General features: G+C 49.0%; 1 protein-coding gene across 5 annotated transcripts in view; it reads left to right on the top strand.

Annotated features, from left to right (window-relative positions):
* WDR62 (WD repeat domain 62) overlaps positions 1-17,797 on the top strand; it is a 48,929-nt gene that overhangs the window by 12,512 nt on the left and 18,620 nt on the right. Inside the window, exons 4-13 of one of the 5 annotated variants that reach the window (XM_086351800.1) lie at positions 1,604-1,661; positions 1,894-2,064; positions 3,227-3,364; positions 3,770-3,952; positions 7,047-7,207; positions 8,712-8,901; positions 11,391-11,528; positions 12,990-13,168; positions 15,332-15,423; positions 17,510-17,635. In XM_086351800.1, the coding sequence (XP_086207926.1) occupies positions 1,604-1,661; positions 1,894-2,064; positions 3,227-3,364; positions 3,770-3,952; positions 7,047-7,207; positions 8,712-8,901; positions 11,391-11,528; positions 12,990-13,168; positions 15,332-15,423; positions 17,510-17,635 (1,436 nt within the window). Of the gene's footprint in view, positions 1-1,603; positions 1,662-1,893; positions 2,065-3,226; positions 3,365-3,769; positions 3,953-7,046; positions 7,208-8,711; positions 8,902-11,390; positions 11,529-12,989; positions 13,169-15,331; positions 15,424-17,509; positions 17,636-17,797 lie in introns of those variants that run through there. The other 4 variants (XM_086351801.1, XM_086351802.1, XM_086351804.1 and 1 more) reach the window with 4 other exon arrangements.

The raw sequence follows: 17,797 nt of genomic DNA on the forward strand, positions 1-17,797 counted from the left end.
TCTAATTTCCTCAATGATGATATTTACTGTCTCTCTCTACAAGATGAGCTGTCTGGGGGCAGGGACTTTCTCTTAGTTAATTTCTGTGTCCCTATACCCTAGGTCAGTGTCTAGGACATTGGCAGCACTTCTTGTTTCCTGTATGAATGAATGTAATTTGGGTTTTAGAAAGATCCCTCCAGCTGCCAGTTTACTGGGGAAGACTCTTGGCCCCAAGTTGGTACCTGGGGTCTGCCTGGTGGCCCATTGATCACTATGTCATCCTTGGGCTTTGGTCCCCACTGAGTTGTGACCTTAGGAAGGCACTCCACTGCAACTTTTTTTTTTGGCTTGTGGGATCTTAGTTCCCCAACCAGTGAGAGCAGTGAGAGCTCAGAGTCCTAACCACAGGACCACCAGTCCTTCCCCTCATTGCAACTTTTTATTCTACAAATACTGCACAAATAGCTCAAGTTTAGCTCCTTTGGCCCAGCTCTCCAGGTGGACAGAGAAGATATGGGTTTTCTTCTTCCTTTACAATCCCTAAGGCAGGGTTCCTGAGATATGGTTTGGCAGATACAGATTCTCTCTTGGAAGGGGCTTCTTGGATCCTTGGCTCTGACTGTGGGTTCTGTCACTGGTGATGAGGGCAGAGGTGGGTCCCCATCCAAGCATGTTTATTCACTTTGTGATCTCAAATGAAATACTTCTTGTATGTATATCTTAAATATTGGACTTACTTGACAACCTTGAAAGTTTTCTACACGAAAATCCAGATGCCCTCTCATTTTGGAAAAGTGAGAGGTTCACATCTCTGGGGCCCACATTCTCCATGGCAGGAATGGGCTGGAGCTTGGTGGCATTTGTCAGAATCTCCATTGGCCAATTCTCATCCTCCCGGTTGCCTTCCCGATGCCCACAGGTGGTAGAGTAGGTCACCTTGATCTGAAGCACATAGTTGAGAAGAGTCCACTCTCAGTCAGTGGTGGGTCTGTCTAAGGAGGTGGTGTGGCCAGAGTGGAGGTTTCCATCCTGGCTGCATTTCAGAGTCACCTGATGCCAGGCTTCACCCTCAGAGAAGGCAGAATCAGTATGGAGTAAGGTGTAAGCACTTTTTACATTGAAATAATTTCAGACTACAAGAATAGTTCAAAGAGCACCTGTACACCTTTCACCCGTATTTCCCAAATGCTAACATTTTACTAACATTTGCTTTATCATTCTCTGTCTCTGGCAATTTTTTGCTGGTCAAGTGGTTAAGGCTCCACAGTTTCACTGCTGAGGACCCAGGTTCAATCCCTGGTTGGGGAACTACGATCCCACAAGCTGTGCAGTATCCACTCCATCAGGGCTTGAGGTTTGGGGGAGGAAAGGGCCTTTGCTTTTACAAAACCTCATTTCTCTGTGCACTGCCCCTGCTTCTCCTGGCTGCAGTAAGTGCTGGGAATGCACCGGGTGCTGTGCTGGGCCAGCTTACAGCACTGGCTCTGGGGAACCATGGTCGCTCACCTCTCCTGGCATCTTGGGAGCGAGGAGTGCACCAAGTGCGGTGAGCACAGCCAGGCCAGGGTCTGGCTGCCCACCCTCAGTGGAACCAGTGATCAACCCCTTTCCTTGTCCCCAGGAAGTCTCTGAGCGCTCTGGCCTTCTCCCCTGATGGAAAGTACATAGTGACGGGGGAGGTGAGTGGTGATCATGGTGGAGTGGGTGGGGAGGGGTCTTGGGGCCATTCCTCTGGCCCCAGCAGACCTGAGGAATCCGTGGAATAGCTCCTTCCTGGACCAGATGCGGCAAGGGGTGGTGGGGGATGGCTTTCGGGCACACCCTGGGGCAGTACCAGCTTCAGCCCTGACAGCCCCTCCAGCCTCACCCGGTGCAGAACCCAGCAGCAGTAAATGGCACCATCTTCCCCAGAATGGGCACAGGCCTGCTGTACGTATCTGGGACGTGGAAGAGAAGAGTCAGGTGGCGGAAATGCTGGGCCACAAGTACGGCGTGGCCTGCGTGGCCTTCTCCCCCAACATGAAGCACATTGTGTCCATGGGCTACCAGCACGACATGGTGCTCAACGTCTGGGACTGGAAGGTAAGAGCTGGTGGGTGGGTGGCAGACAGCTGGCCGCCAGAACACCCTGAGTCTCAGGCATGGGGAGATCTAAATGAGAGAACTTGGTAAAGCGTTTATCCAACACACTTTTTGTTTGTTTAATAATTTTTACTTTTGGCTGGGTCTTTGTTGTGCAGGCTTTTCCCTAGTTGCAGCACTTGCGCCTCTCATTGTGGTGGTTTCTCTTGTTGCAGAGCACGGGGTTCTAGGGTGTGCGGGCTTCAGTAGTTGTGCTCATGACTCTAGAGCACAGGCTCAATAGTTGTGGTGCACGGGCTTAGTTGCTCCGTGGCATGTGGGATCTTCCCGGACCAGGGATTGAACCCGTGTCTCCTGCATTGGCAGGCGGATTCTTTGCCACTGAGCCACCAGGGAAGCCCTATCCAGCAAATATTTCTTGAGCACCTACTGCATGCCAATCCCTATTCCAGGCACTTGTTGTAGGGCATGTGACAAGCTCTCAACTAGTGGAACATATCATTCTTTTTATACTGACCAGCTGTGACCTTGAGCAAGTGACCTAACCTCTCTGTAAGTCTGTTTCCTCATCTGTAAAATGGATGTAATAGTATCTACTTTGTTGAGTTGGGAGAACTCTGGGCTATGCATTGGAAGGCTGGGCTTGGGAACAGCTCGGGGAGGACTTATAGTTGGCAGAAGCGGGTGTCAGTCCTGGCTCTGTTCATTACCTGCTGTGTGACCTTGAGCGTGTGACAGTCCTCCCTGAGCGTGACAGGGTAAGGGGAGAAGCACCTCCCTCATAGGACTGTTGAGGGGTTTCCTGAGCTGTCCTGTGAAGGGCTCAGTGGGGCCCAGAGTGAAAACCCAATCTCCAGCAACACGGGTTGCATTGTCCTTCACTTCTAGCTGTGGCCGTCTTCAACACCACGTGTGGGCTGCAGGGCTTGGACTCCTGAGGAGAGTTCTGGAACTTCCTCTTATGTGGAAGCCCTTTTAGGCTTCAGTCTCCTCTGTGTTGGGAATGATAAGAGGGTCACATGTAGTTTTCCCCAAAAAGAAGGGCCTGAGGAAGACACCCTTGGAGCAGGCGAGGGCAGAGAAACACAGGGCTGAGAGAAGAGGCTCAAAGACTCTGATGAGGTGGGTGCTGGGGTGACCTTCTCTGCACTGATTCTTCCAGAAAGACATCCTGGTGGCCTCCAACAAGGTATCGTGCCGGGTCATTGCCCTCTCCTTCTCAGAGGACAGCAGCTATTTTGTCACTGTCGGGAACCGGCATGTGAGGTTCTGGTTCTTGGAAGTGTCCACCGAAGCAAAGGTGAGTTTTCATCCCCACCCCCTCAGCTAGGCCTAGGGGAGAACCATCAGGGGTAGTAGGGAGTCCTGGTTCTGCCATGATTCGGGGGCAGCGGCTGTCTAGCCTCTCAGTGGGGCAGCCTTCTGCCTCTGGGACTGCTCTCCAGGTGCTGACTGACTGCCAGACCTGCCGGGAAATCTCTTCTCCCCTGCTGGGCCCTGGGGCCACCCCTCATTCCGGGCCTGTGGCCTCCAGCCACTCTGCCTGGAAGCATGCGTGTTCTGTTCTTCCTTCTCCACTTGGAGGTGTTTCTGCGAGTTCTCCCATTTAGCTGTGTCCTGTCCACTGGTCAGGAGAGCCTGTCGTGACCTGGCTGGGGACTAGGCCGTCTGTTCAGGGTCTCACTGTGCCCCACTCTCCCTCCAGGTGACAGGCACGGTGCCCCTGGTGGGGCGCTCAGGCATCCTGGGTGAGCTGCATGACAACGTCTTCTGTGGTGTGGCTTGTGGCCGGGGCCAGATGGCAGGCAGTACCTTCTGTGTGTCCTACTCGGGCCTCCTCTGCCAGTTCAACGAGAAGAGGGTGCTGGAGAAGTGGATCAACCTGAAGGTACCCCAACGCCCCTCCGCTGTCAGTGCAGGAAACACTCTTCCCATGACGTGTGTCTCCAGAGACACACAGCGGTGCCCCTGCGTCATAGCCGGTCACGCCAGCTCAGGGTCTAATTTCTGGTTCTGCTTATTTGATTCCAGGAGAGGCTCTCTGAGCCTTGGTTTTCTCATCTGTAAAATGGGACTACTGCTGTCTGCCTCACCAAGTTGATAGGGGTGTCCTGTGGGGTGGTATATGTAAGGCACTTGGCACATTGCCTGCCCCCGTAACGGGTCAGGGTTACAGTTGCTTCCCCATCACTGTGTAATCCAGTTCATATTTGTCTTCTTTACTGGGCATTCTTGGCTGGGGGGAGGACCGCTTTTTTTCCCTTGTTTAATTTAAGGTATCATGGACTTAATAATTTCTATATTATTTTTACAATCAAAAGCTATATAAAATACATAAAAATTTAGGATGTGTGTATATGTATGGCTGAGTCCCTCTGCTGTTCACCTGAAACTATCACAACATTGTTAATCAGCTATGCCCTAAACAAAATAAAAAGTTAAAAAGAAATACATAAAATTTTAAACCAAAAAATGATGTATCAGTGAATTGCAGAACCACTTTGCTTCAGATCTGAGGGTTTGAGTCCAAGCTGTCTTTCCATCCTGGGATTGGGTGCCTGTTTGGCTGTTAGCAGAAACATCAAAGTTTTCCTGCTTGTCCTATTCCTGCTGTTGCGATTCTCCTCTGGACCTCAGCTTCGGGGTTAACTGCCTGGCAAGAGGCATGTAGACAATTCTGAGCCTTTTCTGTCTTTCCTAGTTGGTTAAACATCATTTTTTTGTTTTGTTTTGATTTTTAATTTTTACAGTGTTGTGTTGTTTCTGCCATACAACATCATGAATCACCCATAATTATACATACATCCGCTCCCTCTTGAGCCCCCCTCCTCTCCCCCCTCCCACCCCTCTAGGTCATCACAGAGCACCAGACTGGGCTCCCTGTGGTATACAGCAGCCTTTCCAGCTATCCACTTTACACCAGATAGTGCATATATGTTGATGCTACTTTCTCCATCCGTCCCTCCCTCCCCCACTTTTGTGCCCACAAGTCCATTCTCTGTAATCTCCAATCCTGCCCTGCCAATGTATGCGTTAATATACGGTATTTATTTTTCTCTTTCTGGCTTACTTCACTCTGTATAACAGGCTCTAGCGTCATCCACCTCACTAGAACTGACTCAAATGTGTTCTTTTTTATGGCTGAGTAATAGTCCATTGTATATATGTACCACATCTTTATCCATCCATCTGTCGATGGACATCTAGGTTACTTCCATGTCCTGGTTACTGTAAACAGTTCTGCAGTGAACATTATTTATTTTTCTCATATGAATCCTCCTGCTAGAACTACTGAAGCTTTTAAGCAAGTCAGAAGTTTTGATAGATAGATGCTTAGTCCCTGAGTAGTGGTCTTAGGATGACTCAGAAACCAAGTCTCTCTAGATTTGGCATTGCTACTCTAAGCTGTATCTAGAAGTTTGGCATGCCCTACCCCGTTATGTGCATGCCCTGGTTGAATGGATAGTCCTTCCTAAAAGATAGTAACTTTTTTCTGTGCTGCTTTGAAGTATATACTCTCTGAAGTTGTTTTTAAGTAATATGGAATCAAATTTAAGCTTAAAATTCAACACTTTTAGTGCAGGTGACCTCGGAGGTCACAATCAGCTAAGGAGATATTTTACATACACAGCTGAGTTCCTCTATAGCAATGACAACTCTGCCCCAATTTATGCCTTTGTGTACCTGCTGCCGCCTTTTCTTCCACAGTGACTGTACATTATATCTTGATTTCAAAGATCTTAAAATCTGCAAAAAATAGTTTTTTTTTTTTTTTTAATTTTGTTTTATTTTTAAACTTTACAATATTGTATTGGTTCTGCCATATATCAAAATGAATCCGCCACAGGCATACATGTGTTCCCCATCCTGAACCCTCCTCCCTCCTCCCTCCCCATACCATCCCTCTGGGTCATCCCAGTGCACCAGCCCCAAGCATCCAGTATCGTGCATCAAACCTGGACTGGTGACTCGTTTCATATATGATATTATACATATTTCAATGCCATTCTCCCAAATCATCTCACCCTCTCCCTCTCCTACAGAGTCCAAAAGACTGTTCTATACATCAGTGTCTCTTTTGCTGTCTCGTATACAGGGTTATTGTTACCATCTTTCTAAATTCCATATATATGCGTTAGTATACTGTATTTATGTTTTTCTTTCTGGCTTACTTCACTCTGTATAATAGGCTCCAGTTTCATCCACCTCATTAGAACTGATTCCAATGTATTCTTTTTAATGGCTGAGTAATACTCCATTGTGTATATGTACCATAGCTTTCTTATGGGGTATAGCTGATTAACAATGTCATGATAGTTTCAGGTGAACAGCAAAGGAATTCAGCCACACATATTCATGTATCCATTCTCCCCCAAACTCCCCTCCCATTCAGGCTGCCACATAACATCGAGCAGAGTTCCCTGTACTGTACAGTAGGTCCATGATGGTTATGCGTTCTAAATAGAGCAGTGTGGACCTGTCCATCCCCAATTCTCTATCTCTTCCCCCTAACCTGCCTCCTGGCAACCATAAGTTCATTTTCTAAATCTATGAGTCTCTTTGTGTTGTGTGCTGCTGCTGCTGCTGCTAAGTCGTTTTAGTCGTGTCCGACTCTGTGCGACCCCATAGACGGCAGCCCACCCGGCTCCCCCATCCCTGGGATTCTCCAGGCAAGAACACTGGAGTGGGTTGCCATTTCCTTCTCCAATGCATGAAAGTGAAAAGTGGAAGGGAAGTCACTCAGTCGTGTCTGACTCTAGCGACCCCATGGACTGCAACCCACCAGGCTCCTCCGTCCATGGGATTTTCCAGGCAAGAGTACTGGAGTAGGTGCCATTGCCTTCTCCGTTGTGTTGTGTAAGTAAGTTCAAAATATGGGCTTCTTAAATGCAAGAACTATAAAGCTTTCTGGAGGCCCACGGCTGACCTGATCTGGGCCACATGAAGCACCAAGTCCACTCAGGTCCCCTTTGCCCCCACAGGTCTCCCTGTCTTCCTGCCTCTGTGTCAGCCAGGAGCTCATCTTCTGTGGCTGCACTGATGGGATCGTCCGCATCTTCCAAGCCCACAGCCTGCAGTACCTCACCAACCTGCCCAAGCCGCACTACCTGGGGGTGGATGTGGCCCAGGGCCTGGAGCCCAGGTACTGCCCGGCACGGGGAGGGAGAAGGGCCCACCTAGAGTCTGTCTGCCAGTATCTACCCATGCTTCCCGATCCATCTGCTTACTGGCAGCCCTGGGCTGGAAGCAGGATACAGACCCTAAGGAGGCAGCAAAATCTCATGATGTCTGTAGTTTAATGCATACGTGCTCAGTCGCTCAGTTGTGTCCCGCTTTTTGTGACCCTATGGACTGTGGCCCGCCAGGCTCCTCTGTCCATGGAATTCTCCAAGTAAGAATACTGGAGTGGGTTGCCATGCCCTCTTCCAAGAGATCTTCCCCACCCAGGGACTGAACCTGAGTCTCTTACGTCTCCTGTGTTGGCAAGCGAGTTCTTCACCCCTAGCGCCACCTGGGAAGCCCACGGTGCTGGGTGATGGATGAACATAAACATTTGAAAAATGAAAAAAGGTCATTTCAGATAGTCATAAACGCTTTGCTGAAATAAAGCAGGGACTCCAGGAGAGGGTCTTGGGATGGGGCTGTGTTGACTGGGAGGCTGGGGGAGGCCTCCCGGTGACATGAAGCCAGCTGTGTGGAGAACTGGGTCCTGAGAGCGAATGCAAAGGCCTTAAGGGGACAGCACACTGGGCTCAGTGTGTCATGGGGACAGCAGGAGGCCATGTCGCTGGAGCCTGGTGTGCTGGGTGGGGGACAGATAACAAATGAGAACACTCATGGAAGCTGCTGAGAGGGGCTTGGAGCCTGTCCTGAAATCAGTGGGCAGCCACTGGGACCTCAGGCATTGGTGTTACTTGGTGAGGCCTCGAGTAGTAGATCCTCTGGCTGCCACATTGAGAGAGAGTAGAGGGGCTGAGCTGTGTTATATCTTCCTGCTTTGTTGTCAGTCTGTGGGGGTGGTGGGTGCCTGGGACTACCTCCTGGGTAAGCGTTCGGAGAGGGTGCCCAGATGTCACAAAGGAAGGAGAAGATGGACCATAGTGTGTTGCAGTGGTCAGCTCTGCTACTTTCCGCTGTGAGCTCTGTGGCCTCAGGCAGGTCACTGTACATAGAATATAGGACCTACCTTTCCTGGAAGTTGTGGGAATTCAGCACAGCTAGAGCTCTCAGCTCAGCACCCTGTGAGTGCTCAGTAAACTGTAGCTGTGGTAGGAAGGTCCCAGGCCAGGACTGGTACAGGGAATTTTGATTATGTGTTGAGGCCAAGAGAGAAGGCCATGATCCTGTGCTCAGAGAGGATGGATTTTGTGCCGAGTAAAATGAGGGGAGAGAAGTGTTGACAGAAGTTGAAAACTGAAACACTCTCAGGGGCCAGGCAGAAGCTTCCAGTTTACAGCCTGTGTATTAGAAGCAAAGCAAAGGAAGAAGACGGAGCGAACAGTAAAGTCGGAGTGGGAGAGCTGGGTTACCACAGCATCATCAGAGATGGCACTGCCAGGCAGGAGGCTGCTCGGGCGTCACCAGAGGCAGCTGTCACTACTCACAGTGACATTGGTAGTGACTGATGACTCACGTGGCCCTGTCAGCTTCCTCTTCCACAGGAAGGCAGAGGCCACCTACCCGGATACAGTGGCGCTGACCTTTGACCCCATGCACCAGTGGCTGTCCTGCGTGTACAAGGACCACAGCATCTACATCTGGGATGTCAGAGACATCAACCAAGTAGGCAAGGTGTGGTCGGAGCTCTTCCACAGCTCCTACGTCTGGAACGTGGAGGTGAGCCCCTCTCTCCCTCCCCCTCCCCCTGCTCAGCCCCAGCCTGGGAGCTGAGAAAGCTTCTGCAGAGTTTGGGAAGCCCGTTCAGCCATACCTGCCAAAGATACTCCTGGACCCCTACTGTGTGCCAGGTGCTGTTCTGGGTGCTGGGGACATGTCTGAGCAGGAAGCTGACATGAGTCTGCATCTGGAGCTCACATCTGGGTGGTAGAGTACACCTATGAACAAATCAGTCTAGAACATGCCGAGTACAATACCTCTCTGAAGCAAAACAAAGCCACCTAGCAGGGAATGGGATCAAAAGTGCTATTTTAGAAAGGAGAGTGGTCAGGGAAAGCCTCTCTGAGGGTGTGACATTCTTCTAGTGAGGGACCTGCAGGAAGAGAGGGGTGAGGCCAGCCACCACTGGGGGTATGGCAGGTGCAAAGACCCCACAGCAGGAGTATGTGTACCTCAGGGAGCTTTCTGTCAAGGGCAATTGTGTACTTTATTGCTTTTTTTTTGGATTTCATTATTGTATTTTTGGCTGTGCTGGGTCTTTGTTGCTTCGTGGACTTTTCCCTAGTCACAGAGAACAGGGGCTACTCTCTAGGTGCGGTCCGCGGGCTTGTCTTGTTGACCATGGGCTCTAGAGCTTCCGTAGTTGCAGTTTGTGGGCTCTGGAGCACAGGCTCAGTAGTTGGACGCTCTCAGTTGCTCCATGGTATGTGGGATCTTCCCAGACCAGGGATCGAACCTGAGTCTCCTGCATGGGCAGGCAGATTCTTTACCACTGGGCCACCAGGGAAGCTTGCTTTTTTTTTGTTTTTTAAGTATTAAAGAAGTCTTTATTTTCTGAGAATGAATCTGTGGGACTTTTTCATTCTCTGAAGATATTCGAAGTACTTCTTGCCAATAAAGCAACTCTTGGAGAAAGAATTGTATCCAATTTTTTTTTTCTGAAAATGTTTGTGCTAGATAAATGATGTTTTCAGTGGCTCAATTCAAGACTGTGAGAAATAACTTCATTCTTTCTTTTGAATAGGCATTATCCAGCTCTTTGCTTGAATGTATCTGCCTTCATGGATCTGACATTTCTGTTGCTTGTACTTTTCTCACTTAACAAGAATATTTTTAAAAAATAATTTTCAAAATTTATGTATAAAAACATTTTTCTTGGGAAAAAACATGAAATATTACAGATAAAGCTAAAGTCTGTTTTGATCTTTTAATAACTTTTTATTCAAAGTCTATTTTATCTAACATTTCTATAGACATGCAAAGCTCCCTTTTAGTTACTATTTGTATGGAGCATCTTTTTCTCTACCTTCACTTTCAACTTGTATGTATCTTTGAATATAAAGTCAGTCTCACTCTTTCTTGTTTTGGCCACACCACATGGCATGCAGGATCTTAGTTTCCCAACCAAGGATCAAACCCATGGCCCCCTGCCGTGGAAGCACAGTCTTATCCATTGGACCTCCAAGGAAGTCCCAACTGAATTGCTTGTGGACAACATATAGTTGGATCTTTTAATCTTTCTGCTATTTATTTCCTTTTGATTAGACAGTTTAACTCATTTACATTTAAAGTAATTCTTCATAAAGTAGGTCTTTTTTTTTTTTTTTTAAGTAGGTCTTACTCTTACTATGCCACATAAGAGAACTTAGGTTGTTGTTCAGTCACTAAGTAATGTCCAACTCTGCGACCCCATGAACTGTAGCACACCAAGCTCCTCTGTCCTCCACTATCTCCCGAAATTTGTTCAAATTCACGTTCATTGAGTTGGTGGTGATGCTATCCAGGATTTACTCTTGCTATATCTTTGATGTTTCTTAATTCTTTTATCACTACCTTCTTTTGTGTTTAATTGATTTTTTTGTATTATTCCGTTTTGATTTGCTTCTCATTTTTTCTTTTGTATATTTTAAAGTTACCTTCTTACTAGAAGATTATAAGTAACATCTTACATTTTTAACAAACTAGTTTGAAATAATAGCAATTAGGTTCAATAGTATACAAACACTCTGCTCTTTATGTAGTTCTGTCCCTCCTCCTCTGTGTTGTTATTGTCACAAATTATTCAATATCTTCATCATTGTATTTTCATCAACACTGATTTCATTTTGTTATTTATTTGTTTGTTTATTTTTGGTTGCACTGGATCTTCGTTGCTCCCTGCGGGCTTTCTCTGTTTGTGGCGTGAGGGCTTCGCTTGTTGCAGAACATGAGCTCTGAGCCCTAAGGCTCAGTAGTCGTGGCTCCCAGGCTCTAGAGCACAGGCTCAGTAGCTGTGGCACATGGCTTAGTTGCCCCAAGGCATGTGGAACCTTCCCAGACCAGGGGTCAAACCTGTATCCCCTGCATTCCCTGGCAGATTCTTAACCACTGGACCACCAGGGTAGCCCTGGAACTTACTATTTTTCACAAAAATCCAATAGTAGGTCACAGTGTTGTCATCAAAGTGGTTGTACTGAATCGCCCTTTGCCTTGTTCTCTGGGGACTGTAGGTGTATCCTGAGTTTGAAGATCAGAGAGCTTGTCTGCCATCAGGATCTTTTCTGACTTGTTCCTCAGACAATACCATCCGCTTCTGGAACATGGATAGCAACCCTGACTCTCACTGGCAGAAGAACATCTTCAGTAATGTGAGTGGCTTCATCGTGATCTGTCTGTTAGGAGGAACAAAGGCCTACTTGAAGCTAAATATGAGGGCAGGAAAGAGTTTTATGGAACCTGGGTGTTCGACTTCACTAGGGGCAGGAATCAGGAACCAAGGCAGGTCACTTTCTGGCTCCTCTCTCAGTTTTCTCTCTCTCCCTCTCTAAGTGGCATGGTCTTTCCTCTTTGCTTTCCTTTGAGTCAGCTCCTACTCTCTTAAGTGTATGTGAACACAGCTACTCCAGGCAATCCAATATACTCAACAAAGAAGAAATTGTTCCCCAAGTCTTGGGCTAGAACCCTCCTGGGGAGCACGTGATGAGCCAAACCAGGCAGAGGTGTACCCTGTCTAGCAATGACTGGGATGGGGTGCTGACATGATGAGAGGCTGGGGAGAAAACAGTTTGCTGGAGAAATGTTGGGTGTTGCTAGGTCAGTGAGAGAGCTTCTCTGGGGAGCTAAGGCCTAAATCATACATTCATTGATTCTGCAGTTACTACCAAGGTCAGTGCTAGGTGCTGTGTTGCGTGCTGGGGACACATCAATGACTAAGACACATTCTTCTCTCATAGCACCTCCAGTCTAGTGGAGGAGGCAGACAATGAGCCAGTAACTACACACACTGTGATATACTCCCAAGCATAATAAGTACTGAGAAAGAAAGTTGTGAGGTATGAGTAGGATACATGAATAGTCATCTGATTCTATCTGTGGCACTAGGGGCAGCCTCTAGAGGAAGAAATAACTTAGATGGGAGGACTGGGCAGCGTAAAGAGGGGAAGGGAGAGTGTTCTACACCAAGGGACAAAGGCCTTGAGATAGGAAAGAGCTTGGTGAGTTGGAAAACCCAAAAGAGGTCAGTGTTACTGGAACATATCCCTTAATGCAGGATATGTAAAGCAAGTGCTCCTTTCCTACTACCCTCACTAGCACCTCTTGTCCCCCTACCATCTTCTCTTCTGCACCTGTGATATATGTGTTGTATTTGGTTATACACAATAGAAAAAGCCCAAACAAGAGGTAAATGTTTGATTTTCTGGCTTATAAAAATAGCCTAGCGGTTACAAGTCCAGGCTGTTTTGGCAGCTTTAGGAAGCACCTAGAGACCTAAGAACCATCCATTTTGAAGGAGTGGCCCTTGTCCTCATGACCCAAGATGGCTACTGGAGCACCAGTCATCACATCCAAGTTCCAGGCAGCGGGACAGTGGGAAGAAAGAAGAGTTTTCACTTGCTTTACATCTCATTGACCAGAATTTATTCACACAACTTCATCTAGATACAAAGGAGTCTGCGAGGCATAGTAATTATTCTGAGTGATGAAGCTTCCAAGTCAGAAACGGAGTTCTCTTGCTAATCAAGATTGGGAGACTGGCTGTAAGGAGACACAATGGCAGCGGTGCTTCAGAGCTACTCATAGCACTGACCTCAGCCTTTTCCTCTCTGCAGACCCTGCTGAAGGTCGTGTATGTGGAGAACGACATCCAGCACCTGCAGGACATGTCACACTTCCCAGACCGGGGGAGTGAGAATGCGATGCCCGTGGACGTGAAAGCTGGTGTTCGAGTCATGCAGGTCAGTCCTGATGGCCAACATTTGGCTTCAGGCGACCGAAGTGGAAATCTGAGGCAAGTGGGCCCTGGCGGTGTCTAGGGCACACCTCCCAGCTTGGGCTCGGGTGCTCAGGGCAGTGGGGAGGAGCCCTGGCCTTGGCACCTCCAGCTGCCCGTTGGGAATGAGGGAGTGTGGGTAGCAGTCTGGTAGCCAGCCTGCCCTGGGAACATAAGTTGAGAAGGGGCTTCCAGAAGGCTGGCTCCCAGTATATCAGAGTAGTTACCTAGGGACTGGGCCATGTGAACTTTGCCTGCCGAGTGGACAGGCACACTTGGATGACGCCAGGGCAGGGGGACACCTTCTTGGCCCCATGGTTCCACTGCTGAACCCTCAGAGAAGATGCCAGCTGGAGCTGGGGTGCTAGGAGAGGGGCCAGAGGATGGGACATCTGAGGGCTCAGGCTGTTTACCACCCTGCAGAGGTTTTTCAGGATGTGACAGGCCCAGTAGGTGCTGACAGAACATGAGCCCTGTCATAGGAATCAGGTGTAACGTGAGAGGGTGCAGCAGTGACAGCCTGGGTGCTGGGTCTCTGGCGGGATGGGAGGGACCAGGGGCGCTGGAGACCGTGTGGCCATGACGGGGCAGCCGCCACACAGCACCAGCAGACAGCCCACGTCGGCACAGATTCCCGTCATCCAAGAACAACAGAAAAAAACTTTCTGTGCGGATTTTTTTCTGTGAAATTCTATGGTTTTTAAACGTTAGCAGCTGTTTTGGTGTCAGTCACTGATGAGGCAAACCACGCAGGTCGGGGGACTGCTCCGGTTGACAGCATCCTGGTGTGAATGGTGGAGAACAGTAAGGAGAGCTAACAGGCATCACGGTCTTCTCCCAGGCCGGCCGCTGGCCTGAGCACCATGGTATCGAGTGATTTAATCCTCTCAGTGACCCTCTGGTGTCAGTGCTGTTGTTCGCACCACTTTCAGATGGATTTGCTGAAGAAAGAGGGTCTGAGTGGCCAGGCTGCGATCACACAGGTGGAGGATGGAGGAGCTGGGATGACCATTTCTTACTTCAGTCATGGATGACCTGTTGTCTGATTTCATTTGGCAAGAATATGCGGAAAGTCTGGATTTGAGACCCTTTAAGAATGAGAGGGAGTTCCCTGGCAGTCCAGTGGTTAGGACCAGGCTTTCACTGCCAAGGGCCTGGGTTCAATCCCTGGTCAGGGAACTACGATCCTGCAAGCCCTGGGGTGTGGCCAAAAAAATTAGAATCAAATGGTCCCACCTGGGGAACTTCTCTGGTGGGCCAGTGGCTAAGACTCTGCTCTTCCAATGCAGGGGACTTGGGTTTAGTCCCTAGTCAGAGAACTGGATCCTACATCTACAGCTAACAGTTTGTGTGCCACAAGTAAGACCAGGCACACCGAAATTAATAAATATATATATTTTAAATGTTCCCACCTGGGACTTCCATGGCAGTCCAGTGGTTTGGACTCCGTGCTCTCACTGCCAAAGGCCCAGTTTTGATCCCTGGTCAGGTAACTAAGATTCCACAAGCCACACAGCGTGGCCAAAAATCAAAAGCAAAACAAACAACAAAAATGTTCCCACCCATAGGGCCTGTCTTTGAGTATGACCTCTGACGCCTGCCCCACCTCCAGTGATCACCTCTAATAATAGCCCTCCCCTAACCCTTGTTCCAGAGAAGGCAATGGCACCCCACTCCAGTACTCTTGCTTGGAAAATCCCATGGACGGAGGAGCCTGTTAGGCTGCAATCCATGGGGTCGCTAAGAGTCGGACACGACTGAGCGACTTCACTTTCACTTTTCACTTTCATGCATTGGAGAGGGAAATGGCAACCCACTCCAGTGTTCTTGCCTGGAGAATCCCAGGGACGGGGGAGCCTGGTGGGCTGCTGTCTATGGGGTCGCACAGAGTCGGACACGACTGAAGCGACTTAGCATAACATAGCATAACCCTTGTTCCCCGAGGGACCATCCTAGATGTTAACCCATGGAACCACAAGGGGCGGGGTGCCTGCTGAGGTGCTCCCAGGCTTGGGAGCTTTCTGGGTGCCGAGAATGGTCAGCCACCTGTAGTCAGTTGGCCAGGGCAGGGTATTCTCTATGTCCCCCCATGGCTGCTCTGACCTTTTCTAGTAGCAGAGCACCTGGGGCTGAGGGCTGGGGGCGGTGGACAGGGTACAGCAGGCAGTGTGTGTCTCCCAGGATCCACGAGCTGCACTTCATGGACGAGCTGGTCAAGGTGGAGGCCCACGATGCTGAGGTGCTGTGCCTGGAGTACTCTAAGCCAGAGACAGGTGAGCCTATGGTGGGGGCACGGCCTGCCTGGCAGAGCCACCGGGACGGGTAGTTGGTGTCTGGTGGGACTGTGAATGACAGCTAGGGCTCCTGCATTTAATAAGAGTTCCTGTTGCCAGGCCCTGGGATCAGGGTGGCTGGGACTCCTGAAAGCAAGACCCAGCAGGCAGGACTTGACCTGCTTACCCTGGTCCCCAGCACCCCATACAGTGGTCAGGCTAAAGAGGTCAAGGTTAATGAGTAAATGGATGGATGAGCTCCTTCTCTGCTGGAAAAGATAGATCAGTAGTCAAACATATTCTTTTGAAAAAATTTGATGCTTATAGAAAATTTACAAGAATATTATCATGGACACCTGTAGATTCTTCACAACTCCCCAGGTTTTTTCTTTAAATCCTATCTAACCCTGTGAATATACATATGACATTATCTGCTTCCCCTCTTTCCTTTTCTCTCGATTTGTGCATGTGTGTGTATACACACATTCATAATAAAATAATACCATGTATATAATTTTTTTTCTTTTTAAAAAAATAATTTTATTTATTTACTTTTGGTTGTGCTGGGTCTTCATTGCTGCTTGAGCTTTTCTCTAGTTTTGGTGAAGGGGGCTGCTCTCTCATTGTGGTACATGGGCTTTTCGTTGCAGTGGCTTCCCTTGTTTCAGAGCACGGGCTCTCGGGTGTGTGGACTTCAGTAGTTGCGGCACGTGGGCTCAGTAGTCGCGGCTCCCAAGCTCTGGAGCAAGGGCGCAGAAGTTGCAGTGCACGGGGTTAGTTGCTCCATAGCATGCAGGATCTCCTCAGACCAGGGATCGAACCCATGTCTCTTGCATTGGCAGCCAGGTTCTTTACCACTGAGCCACCAGGGAAGCCCTGTTTTTTTTTCTTTTGCTAAACCACTTGAGAGGAAGTTAAAACTACTTGAGAGGAAGGCATGCTGCCCTTTCACTCTGAAATGCTTCTGTGAGCATTTCCTAGCAATGGGAACCTCTATTTACCCGACCACAGTGCACTTACCCAACGCACATCTTATCAAATCTGTCATCTCTCTTGGGCTTTTTTTTCTTTTAGCCGTGCTTGGTCTTTGCTGTAGAGCACTGGTTTCTCTAGTTGCTTCTCTAGTTGTGGCGCTCAAGGCATGTAGGATCTTAGCTCCTCGACCCTTGTGCCCTGCGTTGGAAGGCAGATTCTTAGCCACGGACTCACCAGAGCGGCCCTCTCTTGAGTCCTCGTTCCCATCTTGCCGGTTCTCCCAGTCGTCTTCGGCAGCCTTTGTCTTCCCAGTCCAGGTTCACCCTTTAGTTGTCGTGGTTCTTTTGTCATCTTTGTTCTGGTGCTGACGCGAGGCTTATTTCTACAGCCTTGTCTAGTTTCTCTTCATGACTTTGTCTTTCTGCAGAATACAGACCAGTCATCTTACAGAATTTCCTTCCGTTTGGATTTGTTTGTTACCCTCATGTTTTGATTCTGATGATACCTTTTTGGCAGGAATATAATGTTGGTGAAGTTATATACTGATGAGGTTAATATTCTTTCCCATGCTCTTCTTTTCTCCTTCCTTCTCCCATACTCTGTTCTGCCAAATTTCCTCTGCATTTCTTTTCATCCAGTACACCTCTCCCGAGCTCCCCTCCACCTCAGATCACGTGTCAGGCCTTAGACCTAGCAGGTGCCCAGGGTAGGCACCATTTGAGGGGGCCAGCACGAAGGTCCAATGTCTACGTGAGGCTCATGCAGCCAGAGTGCAGAGAGTGAGGAGGTGGGTGGAGTTTAGGAGAGGCTGAGAAGTTGGCAGGGCCTCCCATGGCTGCCAGTAGCTGGACTGGGGGGGAAGGCATACTGGGCTTTGCTGAAGTGTCTGGTGTGGACACAGGTGGAGGAGTGTCCTTGTGTACATCAAGATTCATCCTGCGCGACCCGGTGGTGAGGGATGTAGAATGCCAGGGTCTGGGGCAAGTTGGCTGCAGTTAGGAAACCAGAGATCCCCTTCCACAAGGCCAGGAAAGCTTGGTCACACTGTTGTCTGAGAGGCCAAGCCATCAAGTGGGTCCCTGGGAACCCAGGACCTCCTTCTCACCCACAGGGCTGACTTTGCTTGCCTCGGCCAGTCGGGACCGACTGATCCATGTGCTGAACGTGGAGAAGAACTACAATCTGGAGCAGACCTTGGATGACCACTCCTCATCCATCACGGCCATCAAGTTCACTGGTAAGTCCCTGTCTTCTACATCCTGCACCTCATTCAGTGGGCTCCTTTGGCTGCACATAACAGCAGAGTCCCCTTCAGCTTAGAGAAAAAAGGGAGCAGCAACATCGGATTCAAGCCCGGCTGGATCCAAAGGTTGAATGTTTTTTTTAATTTATCATTTAT

The sequence above is a fragment of the Bos grunniens genome, chromosome 18, assembly GCF_055505025.1.
Source record: "Bos grunniens cultivar Pamir isolate PY7600 chromosome 18, Bosgru_T2T1.0, whole genome shotgun sequence".
Lineage (NCBI taxonomy): Eukaryota > Metazoa > Chordata > Mammalia > Artiodactyla > Bovidae > Bos > Bos grunniens.